The sequence below is a fragment of the Protobothrops mucrosquamatus genome, unplaced genomic scaffold (genome assembly GCF_001527695.2).
Source record: "Protobothrops mucrosquamatus isolate PMUCROS unplaced genomic scaffold, P.Mucros_1.0 scaffold874, whole genome shotgun sequence".
In the NCBI taxonomy this organism is placed as follows: domain Eukaryota; kingdom Metazoa; phylum Chordata; class Lepidosauria; order Squamata; family Viperidae; genus Protobothrops; species Protobothrops mucrosquamatus.
Genome location: NW_015387128.1, coordinates 1,581,432 through 1,592,970, shown reverse-complemented (window position 1 = coordinate 1,592,970; position 11,539 = coordinate 1,581,432). Strand labels below are relative to the sequence as shown.

General features: G+C 37.2%; 1 protein-coding gene across 1 annotated transcript in view; it reads left to right on the top strand.

Annotated features, from left to right (window-relative positions):
* Nucleotides 1–405: 405 nt before the first annotated feature.
* Nucleotides 406–11,539, top strand: part of SVEP1 (sushi, von Willebrand factor type A, EGF and pentraxin domain containing 1) — a gene marked incomplete at its 5' end in the record, with an annotated part of 84,112 nt that continues 72,978 nt past the window's right edge. Inside the window, 5 exon segments of the mRNA XM_029284732.1 lie at nucleotides 406–564; nucleotides 1,713–1,892; nucleotides 7,185–7,364; nucleotides 8,566–8,763; nucleotides 11,028–11,164. Of these exon segments, the coding sequence (XP_029140565.1) occupies nucleotides 406–564; nucleotides 1,713–1,892; nucleotides 7,185–7,364; nucleotides 8,566–8,763; nucleotides 11,028–11,164 (854 nt within the window).

Here is an 11,539-nt window from a genome sequence, read left to right as displayed (position 1 = left end):
TCTTAAATATGTTCTCTTTATATCGATTTTCCCTTCACATGGAAATTGGTTTTAAAAATGAAACTGGGGAAGAGTTAAGATACAATCCATTGGGACCAGAGGAAGAAGATGAAATAAAGAAATATAAGTTATTCATTTGAAGCATAAAATCTAAAAGCACAAAAGAGTTTGTATAATACAGACTTCCTACCTACATGTTACTGTCTGTTCTCTCAAAGAATAACTGACCTGATAGAAGGGTGTCATGATGTAGCCTACACATTGATGTAGGCTGTGAATAAAATGCATAGGGTCCTCTGTCATCAGTTTTGGAAGTTAGGGAGAAATACTGCAAGTATTGCATTACTGTCATGTTTTACGAGCCTAATCCTGGCTAGCCTTTACTATATACATTTTGCTTTATAGCCTGTCCATCTGGAACTTACAAGCCTGAAGGATCACCAGGTGGAATAAGCACCTGCATCTCATGTCCTGATGAGAGTCACACTTCTCCACCAGGAAGTACTTCTATGGAGGACTGTATATGCAAGGAAGGTTATCGTCCTAGAGGTAAATCGTGTGAAGGTAAGCTATTTCTTAAAGAAACAGTTCAGTTAAAAATTAACATGAGTAATGCTTCTTACTTGAATTTGTCCACCTGGAATGTAATATGTATTTCCATGGAATCTATAAAGATGCATTTTCCTTCGTATCAGAAGTGCATATGGCAAACCACAGTAACACCAAATAGTAACACGTGATTTATGTGATGATCACATAAATGCCCCCTTGCTTCTGAATATCTGGCCCAAGGATGTACATCACATCATTTACAGGATGATTTCCTCAAGTGTGTGTTGTATTGCCAATTTACATCTCCCTTGTCCCTTGCAAATGCTCATAGTTTCTGATGTCCATGGCTATACATTGTACAGAAGGAGAGGACAAAAATTATTGTAGGCAGTTTTCTTTTCATTTGTTGCACTATTTTTAAGGCACCTTCAGGAGCTTTCCAAGAACTTCAAGATTTTAGGCACACACTTTCAATGCCCTTTGAAATGCAAAAAGACATGAATGAAATAGAAGTAACATGACATGCGCAATCAATGGATATTGATTGTAAGATAGTACAAAGAATTTTTTTTTCAATTTTTGTTTTCTATAATCAGTTTAGGAATAACATGAAGGACAATAAAGTTACAGTCTTTAAGTTAAGTGAATATCTTAAAGGAGATATTTAATATCTGGAAGAAATACCTATTGAACTCACTGAAGTTCTGAATACAGGTAGTCCTCGACCTACAACAGTTCGTTTAGATTGTTCAAAGTTACAGTGGCACTGAAAAAAGTAACTTATGACCATTTTTTACATTTATGACCCTTGCAGCATCCCCATGGTGATGTGATCAAAATTTAGATGCTTGGCAACTGACTCATATTTATGACGGTTACAGTATCCCAGGGTCATGTGATCACCTTTTGTGACCTCCTGACAAGCAAAGTCAATGGGGAATCCAGATTCACTTAACAACCGTGTGGTTAACTTAACAACTGCGATGATTCACTTATTAACTGGCAAGAAAGATAGCAAAAATTCATGTAATAAATATCTCACTTAACAACAGAAATTTTCGGCTCAATTGTGGTCATAAGTTGAGGACTACCTGTACAATATTGTGTTGTGTTGTGAATCATTATAACTGTTTCTTTACTGTTGTGTATATCCTAATTAGTGGTCCATTGCCCTGAGCTGCACCCTCCAGAAAATGGCTATTTTATCCAGAATGTCTGCAATAATTACTTCAATGCTGCTTGTGGAATCCGATGTAAAACAGGATTTGATCTCGTTGGAAGTAGCATACGACTTTGCCAGCCAAATGGTGCATGGTCTGGTTCAGAGACAACTTGCAGGGGTAGGAAATTTTATCCTGGAAAAACAGTTGCCTCTCTGTTGTTGGGTTGGCCTTTTAAAAAACTTTAAAAACTTTCGAGTTGGGAAGAAGATGCAGTTTTCTGTCTTATTTGCTTAGTATAATACTTCATTCGTGCATGCAGTAGAATTGATATGGAATATAAAATATCAAGTTTCATTCATATGCAATGAATCACATTTGGATTACTACTTTTTATGCATATATTTTATGCATATGATGTTTGAGTACAACTTTAAAGTTATATCAACAAGTGACCAGGGGAAAATTCTGGACAGCTTAGGAAATATCTTCTTGATTGGTTACTTCTCCCCAAATGACTGCTTCAGAGGGAAATACCAACCAGTTATCTTAACTGCACTAGGACTAGAATCAGGATCATTACTCTTTTTTTTTTATTTTTTAAAATAAATTTTTATTGATTTTTATAATTAAACAACAAAGATTATGATGCATTTACAGGATCATTACTCTTCTACACTTTGTATGGGTAGGGTAATATTGTACATCCATTTTCACGTCTCTCAATATATTTGAAGTATGAAGAATTTTGGAAAACACTTTTTAGTGTATTTGTACAGAAGGGCTTGCTTGTCTGTGCCCCAACTTATATTAATTTACATTGAGCTCTGGGCAAGGAAATTGCCTACTATGATTTAAATGAAGGAGTGTATTTGTTCATTTTATTTTTTTGACATATGAATTACCAGTAATCAGAGTGTAAACTTTCAGTAGGAAATTGAAAATACTGCTTGTGCCAATAATCCTCCCTCCATGTATTGTAACCAATACTTTCAAAATCTGAATATATACAAAACATTAATCAACAAATATAGGCAGTTGTCATTCTTTTAGAAGTAGGTTCAGCAGTACAAAGACAGCAGTTGCACAGAGAACTCAAGACAGGGACTTATATTCTTCTTTACTGGCTATAGCAAAACTATTTTCAGAAGGTATTTACAAGATTCTGGCTTCTACCCAGTGTTGTGTTTCTTCTTCAGTCTCTCTCCTAGAGACAATTTTCCTCTAACTCTCCTTCACTTCCTCCCTCTTCACTTCTTCTCCCTCCTCCATTTCCAAGATTATCAAAAGAGAATAAAAGGAAAGAGCCTGCCCGATTTACCAATGAGTGTGCTCAGTGCTGCTCATCTCCTTTCCTTGGATTCACTCAGCCAATCATTGTCTATGTTTTCCTTTGTTGGATGGGAAGAAAACCTCTCTTGGAAGTCTTCTGCCCAAACCTTCCCCAGAGGCCAGGGCTTCACCAAAGAGGTATGATCCGTACTAGCTCTTCTCCTTCTTTCCCATCTTGGGTCTTGGATAAAGATGACCTTTCTGGGATTTTGCTTCTCTATGTCTTCAGGGAAGACATCCATTGACTTTTCTTCTCTGTCTCCAACCAGGAACCAATCACTGCTTCACATACTCACATTGAGTCTACTGTCCAACATTTCTCTACAAGCATTCCCTTCTACAATAATCTTTGTACTTCTCATTTTCTTCCTCATTTCTCCCCTGGTTTTTTTTTTCTCCGTTTTTGGGTAGACTGTAAACTGTAAACCTCAAAACCTATACACAAGGATAGACCAATGGGGGTGCTGTCTGCCTCTGCCTCACGACGGTACTGACTAGTCATCAGGTCAATTCACTGGCCTTTGTGACAGTCAAGGCTTGAATTATGCTGCTTCTCCCTTTCTTCTCTCTCAGTTTGCTGACTCACAGCAGCACAACACAGGCCCTGAAAAAACATCTGCCGCAACGTCCTTATTAAAAATATAAACTTTATGGAAATCATTGTCAATAATTACCATTGCAGTGTTTTTCTATATTACTGATTCTTCCTCTATTAACTTTAATAGGGGGGGGGGGTTTTCTTCCAAACTACCATGTTTAATTATTTACTAAATAATAGACCTGCCAAGTAAAACAATGTGCAGTATATTTACGAGTAAATAGGTATACACAACTATTTAGAGGACATGTCTATTAACATTATATTGTAATAAATAATGGATTCAGACAAAATTGCAATCAATCCTGGCTTGGTCTATCTTATGGTTTTTTTGGTAATGCCTTTAAGTCAGTCTTGATTCCTAACAACTGCTTGGACTAGTCTCTGAGGTTTGTTGGTGACATTTTCGGAAGTAGTTTGCCATTGCCTTCTTCCTGGGGCTGAGAGAAAGTGGCTGGTTCAAAGACACCCAGCTGGCTTTATGCCTAAGACAGAACTTGCAATCTCCTGGTTTCTAGGCCAGTGCTTTTAACCACTACTGTATTCCAAAGTGGCTATACTTTACCTTACTTTCTGAGGTTTATAGGGTGTTCCAAACGTAAGCTACCCTGATGCTCAATTCCATACTATAATTCAGGGGTAGTCAACCTTGGCTCTTTTATGACTCGTGGACTTCAACTCCCAGAATTCCTGAGCCAGCATAGCTGGCTCAGGAATTCTGGGAGTTGAAGTCCACGAGTCATAAAAGAGCCAAGGTTGACTACTCCTGCTATAATTCAATTGAAACCTAATACAGGATAGAACTAATACTAGTACAAAATGTCACAGGGACCATATCTCAAGATCGTTAGAAATCTAATCCCCATCCCATCCGCCAAGGCCTTTCAGAAGAGCCAAGTCTTTATGGCCTTTTGGAATCCTAGCAGAATTGGAACTATTTTGATACCTTATGATATGCTGCTCTGGGTGGGGAAGGGCTGGAGCAGAGAAGGTCCCTTCCTCTAGTCTCCTGATAATAGTGTTCCTTTGAGACCGGTCCCTGTGGCAAGACTTCCCTTCCAGATCTTATTAGGCAGACGGACTCAGTTCGGTTGTGTAGCTACCCCAAGTGTATCCATTAAACTGCTTTTCACTTTGTTATTTCTGTAGAAACTGTATTTTCTTCTCATTTGTTGTTTGAGTTAATGGAAATGAGTTGGTAAAAGATGTCATATGTTTTGGCTTTTAACAGCTAGCGCCTAATGCTCTTGCTTCTTTATTCCATTAATTGCCTTGGCAGAGTCTGAAAGATAACCAGTTTTATCCTCTCTGATCTTGGTTTTCCAACAGTATGTACAGTTTTTAGTACTGTTATTCTCAACTTTAGAACGTGGCTCTTCTCCACTTATACATTAATAGAGCATGTTTTGAGCAAATGGGATATCAAAGGAAAAGTTTATAGACCATCACATTAATCTCAACAAAAGCCTTTGTCCCAGATTTTGATCATGTACGTTATGAAAGGAAACAGAAAAATATGAATTTCTTCAGGCAATACTAGACTGCTTGGTTGAATGTATATAATTTCATTTTGTATGCTCTTTTAGCAAAATATGGCACACGTACAGTATGTCACTAAGCACTACTTAGCATGCAGCTAAAGAACACACAACAAAGGCCAGGCAAAACTCTGACCAAGAAGTTAGCAACTGGTCATTGTTTTACACATGCACTTACTCATTGCGTTGTGGAAATACTTCAGAAAAGATGCTTTGCAGAACATGGGTTCATGATGCACTTTTTTTTGAAGCTTTAAAGCAGCCATGTGTTTCCCAGGCTGCTGCACTTGTTCAGAGCCATCCCTGTATACTCAAAGTGAAATGGCTGAGTGTGCATATGCACTCAGAGATAATTGGGAACCCAGCAGCCATCTGATCCTGGGAAGATGATTTAAGCAAATTCATATTGAGGCTCTTAAGTTTTTGCTGTATGTGTACATGTGCAAATGCTATAACCCTGCTTGTATTACAGTACACACCTGAAATACTGATGTGAATATGCTATAAGCAGAATACTTACTATAGTGAAAGTAAATTAACTAGGATAATAAGATTCACAATATAGAAAATAGATGGAAGAGCATGGAAATTGTTTTAAGAGTCCTTCGTGTATTGTGAAATCCACAAGGTGGTTTTCATTTCGTTTCTCTGGGAAGATGATTCTTTGACAAATGAGCCATTGTACATTCAAATATTGAGCATCTGCCTGTATTTCATGCCTACTTGTTTTTGTTAGTGCTCTGTCATTGACACATCTTTGAGCTGTTACTAGTTCATTTACTGTAAAGCTGATTGCAAGTTTGGCACATGGAGGTTCTTTCTGCTCACTTTGGCAGTTCTCAACAAAAACGAAGAAAAACAAATTCCTCTGTTTCTTTCTTAACACTTTTTGTAATATTTTGTCTCTGTTGCAACATGGTAGAAAATTATGCATTGTCATCTTACATCAGATTTTTCTTAAATCCTGATTTCTGAAACCCCTTATTCCTATGAAAAAAACCCATTCTGTTTTGAAATAATAGTGAAAAAAGTACACCTGTTAAGAAGTCAATAATGAATGATTTCCCAGAAAAATCTTTATAAAGTATTTCAGGACATTCGTCAGCCATTTGGGGGTGGGGAGAGAATAAACTCCAGTGATGCTTTAAGCAGGTATTCTTGAGCTGAGGTTTGGCTTGTTGCTGCTTATGTTCCTTGCACTATGAGGCTCCTTTTTTATTTGATGTGTATTAAAATAAAATTGCCTGGTTTCTAAACTCTTAGATTTTTTTTTAAAAGAAGCTTGAAGTTTGCTTTTTATGACATTTCTTGGACCTAGGGACTGACTCTACTTCGAAGAGGCAGGATATGGGTTTTGAACCCTCCTCTTTCATTTCAGAATTGAAAGATGCCTCTTTCAAAAGTATATGAGAGAACATTTGCCACAAATTTATATGAGACAAAAGTCAGCTTAGCTATTTTTATCATTTCCCCAAAGAATGAAGTGCCAAGTACTGTAGAAGGAAGGCTAATTAAAAAAAAAAACTTAAGATAGCAGAACTAGAGAGAGAGAGAGAGAGAGAGAAAAAGGGTGTGAGTAAAAATAGGTAAAAGAGTTTGCATTTCCCCCCTAATATTCCAGTATAGATGGAGATAGTTAAAGAGGAAACATAGTGGGGAAAAAGGTGAAGATTTGTTCTTACTGTCCAGGATCTTAGGTGTGAGAAAAATACTCCAAGGTAAGATACTTGTCCTGCAAGACAGTCTGATATTTCCAGGATAATATACAGTTAAAATTCTCTATTGCAGTTGTTATCCTGTGAATATCTCCCAAGATTAGAGATCTATTGGAGTTGAAGATATAATATTCCAATCTGCACTCTACATCTGTTGCATATAGTTTAATTGAGGAGTGTGTGTATATTTACACAAAAGATGGACATGATACGTATATCTTACCCAGCTAACTCTTAGTATCACTTACTCTTACTAAAAATGCTTACACATGTATTTTAATCTCTGCAGTTCGCACATGCCCCAAACTCTCAACCCCTCAAAATGGCCATATTAATTGCTCATTAAGTGAGATCTCTTATAAGACGGTGTGCTTATTCACTTGCAACGAAGGCTACGAACTGGAAGGCCACACCAAACTTACCTGTCAAGGCAACTCTCAGTGGGATGGGAAGGAACCAAAATGTGTTGGTATGTTTCAGATGCTACAATGTATATCTTTAGTTCCCTTTATTTTTTAATAAAATTTGTTTGGTTGCTGTTTCCATATAATTTACCATACAGCCTTCAGCAGCCTTCCTTTATGTCCTTCCACATCACTTTTTTTAAAAATGTATTACGTAGAGTATATGTTGGTATGAGAGAACTGTGGATGCTTGTTATACTGTACAAGTCAGAAGGAGAAAAAAAATCTGATGTTAAGCTTCCAGTACCCCAGAGAGGAACTTTCAAGACATAATTGCTGGTTATTGTATGTGATAAAAACATAAAAATTATAACAAGTTAGAACAGTGGTTCTCAACCTTTTTAATGCCGCAACCCCCAACCGGTCGTAAGTCGAGGACTAAAAAGGTTGTAAGTCGAGGACTAAACCGGTCGTAAGTCGAGGACTAAACCGGTCGTAAGTCGAGGACTAAACCGGTCGTAAGTCAAGGACTACCCAACCGGTTGTAAGTCGAGGACTTTCCCTGCCCGGGAGCGCTGCGCATGCGTGGTTCCGCCCCCTGCGCCGGCCGAGGCGTAGCTGGCAAGCGGCAGAGACAGAGCAGGCCGACCACCAGCTGGCCCAGTCCAAGGGAGGTAAGGCACCCGCCAGAAAAGGGGGAAAAAATGGCGGACAAAAAAATGGCGGACAGCCTTGCTTGGCGACCCCCGTGAAATGGTCGATCGACCCCAAATGGGGTCGCGACCCATAGGTTGAGAACCGCTGAGTTAGAATGATCAATACTGATTTTCTCTTTCACTTCATATAAAACATTTACTCAAGTTTTCATATAAATATTTGCATTTGTAAGGAGGCCCAATGCTGATGCTGAGCTTGTCACCAGCTGACAGCCTGGGTTCAATACCTGAGCACTGCACAACAGGGTGAGCTCCTGTTACTTGCCCCAGCTCCTGCCCACCTAGCAGTTAGAAAGCATGCAAATGTGAGTAGATAAATAGGTACCACTTTGGTGGGACGGTTCTGTGCGCCTTGGCATATAGTCTTGCTGGCCACTTGAACTGTCTTCAGACAATGCTGGCTCCTTCTGCTAAGAAAATGAGATGAGCACCACTCCTTAGAGTCAGACATGCCTGGACAGGGGAAACCTTTACATTGCCTATTTGCATTTGTATATGAAATGTGTTTTCAATTTGTGCATGTTGACAAAATGTACTTCCTTTTTTCCAGAGTTGCGTTGTCCTGCCTTCCAAAAACCAAAAGGTGTTATTGTTCACCCTTATATTTGTGGGCTTGAACAATCAAAATATGGAACTATGTGCAGGCTCAGTTGTCCAAATGGATTCCTTTTGTCTGGTGTAACAGAAGAACTGAGGTGTTTACGCACTGGAAAATGGAATGAAAATGTGCAGTTAGCTTTTTGTAAAGGTATGGATTTTGATAATAATTTGTTCTGGTTAAAAGAGAAGAGTTTTAAAAATGTCTTGAAGAAAGGTTATAATAATAATGTCAAGATTAGAGAAGCCAAGATTGAGATAATTAGCAATAGTACTGTATTATCAATAAAAAATCTTTTTTTGTGTATACATGTTAAGGGAATGGAGGATATGGAAATAGTTTGAACATTTCATAACCTATATTTTAGTTTTGATTTCAGATACCTTTGTTTTTATTATGTTGGTGGTTTGAAATGAGCTTGCATTGTTATTTGAGGGAGAGAAAACTAAACTGGATAAAGCCAGATACAATAGAAGTAAAACTTTATCTGTATACAGTATAAATATTGGCCTGAAATTATAGCTTTGTAGTAGCACTGTTTATTTCAGCTAAAAGCTAACACAAATTTATGAGACCTATGTCTGGCATGTAACAGAAATGATATTTTTCAATGCCTCGGTTACAGGATGAATGGTGTGACTTCCATCTTCCCTTTTTTAGCCTTAGCTGTGGTAAAATGTTACATTTGTAATAGGCTTAATCCTAGACATCATTACTCTTTTGGCCATTTGAAATAGCATTTCGCAGGTATTAACACAAAACCACAATTCAGTTTGAATGCACTAACTTCTCTGATGGATGTGGCCTTACAGAATTGCAGAGAAATTTAATACAGGTGTTATATATTAATTAAAATCCACAGTAGTGGGATAATTAATGGACTTACTTGGCTTAAGGCAATTAAATATATTCTAGACCTTATCTATTCTGCACAAGTCTTCATTACCCAGTGGTTTCCTGGCAGGTGACATATTGCTACTTATTTTATTTGCCCAGTTTCTTGAGCCTTTTAGAGAGGTGTTTTTCAACCTTGACAACTGTAAGATGTGCGGACTTCAACTCCCAGAATTCCCCAGCCAGCACTTGAAGTCCTTATATCTTAAAGTTACCCAATATAAAAAAACATTGTTTTATAGCATGATCCATTCTTCATCTTACAGACTGTAACAGTTCTTCATAGCTGTCTGTTTGCTTCCATTTCTTCTTCACATTCCCCATTATATCCTAACCCTGGGTTCCTTTGGTGTTAATTTTATTTTGTTTAAGTCTTTCTTCCATATTCTGTGCTTCCTGGCCTTTTACAGCAGTGGTCTCCAACCTTTCTGGCACCAGGGACCAGATTCATGGAAGACAATTTTTCCACAAACGGGGAGGGAAGGTTTCACACACAACCTAGATCCCATGCATATGTGGATGAAGTTTTGCTCGCTCGCCCATCGCTTACATAGCCCAATTCCTAACAGGCCACAGACTGAGAATGGTCTGGAGCCCAGATGTTAGTATTGCTTTGCAGTGCCTTCTCATCTCTCAGAATTTCTTCCCAGTTCTTTATCATTTGATATTTGGGTTAAACAGCATCCATTTTAAATAGACAATCTGAATCGGGACAAATGTTCTTGGGGCAATTTAAGAATGAAGGAAAATCAAAGAAGTTAAGCCATTTATCAACATTTTTGCCACAAGCACAATGCAGTTTCAATTAAATTGATGTTTTTCCTTTTTTTTACTAGAGAAATTATGAATTCTGCTTCATGTGTATGTGTATTGTGATGCAATTGGATTTTAGAACTGTATTGACTTATGTGATTACTGTGTGTTCTTCCCTAATTGAAATGGAGATCATTAATATAATTGCAAATTTTTAAAAGTCTGAATGCCAGGGAGATAAAGACTTTGTTTAATGGCTGATAATATTGTTGATGTGTTCTAAAATTTAAAAAGGAATCCCAGACAAAATCTGGTTATTTCTAATTACTGTAAGGTGATCTTGCACCTTAAAACTTAAAATGTAAATCCTATACCTATTTTTGTAGATATCTTAGATCGTAGGATTTATTTATATAGCCGTCTACTCACTCACAGTGACTTTAGGCAGATACTTGTTGTTTGTCATGAAATTGATAATTTATAAACAATTGTTGCTTGTAGATGTAATTCTCTCTTCTGTAAGCAGACAAAATGTTATTGACATATGATTAAAAAGAGTACAAGGACTGCTCTTAGGTTAAAATAAAAAATAATGGATCTGAATTTCAGAAAGCTCTGTTCAGGTTATGAATAATTAGCTCAGTATAATATGTGTAGAATTTTAAAATTGTTTCATTTCAATGCCTTTCGATAGATCATTTTTTCTAAAATAGTTGAAAATGTTTTTTAATGCACCTGCTCAAATTTGTCCTATATATTGTATGCAGACATTGAACCTCCATATATTAGCTGTCCAAATGATATTGAAACATCAACTCTGGAAAACCAGAATTCAGCAAATATTAGCTGGCAGATTCCAGATGCAGTTGATAATTCTAAAGACGAGGTGAGCAAACATTAGAATGCAAACTATATTTTGCATCAGCATGTATGTTAGTCATTATTGAAATAACACAAATAGCACTTCCAGAAATTACTACATTAATTTCAAATGATGATGGAGGTGATTAAGCCAACATTTTCCTTTTTTGGCTCTTGATTTGAGTCATTTGTGAATTGTATAGTTCATCAGTACAGAAGGATAATGAAAGAACAAGAGAATTGTTTTATTTTTTGTTGAAAAAGTGTTTTTTGTGTATGTGTTTGTTGCTAAATAAAATAGTAGCTGCATGGATTTGCTTCACCAATGTAGATAGGTTTTTTTCATATGGGCAAGTAGTTTGCCTCCATCATTCTTAAATGCAAGTTGCATGTATTTTATATAGCATTCAAATTGCTT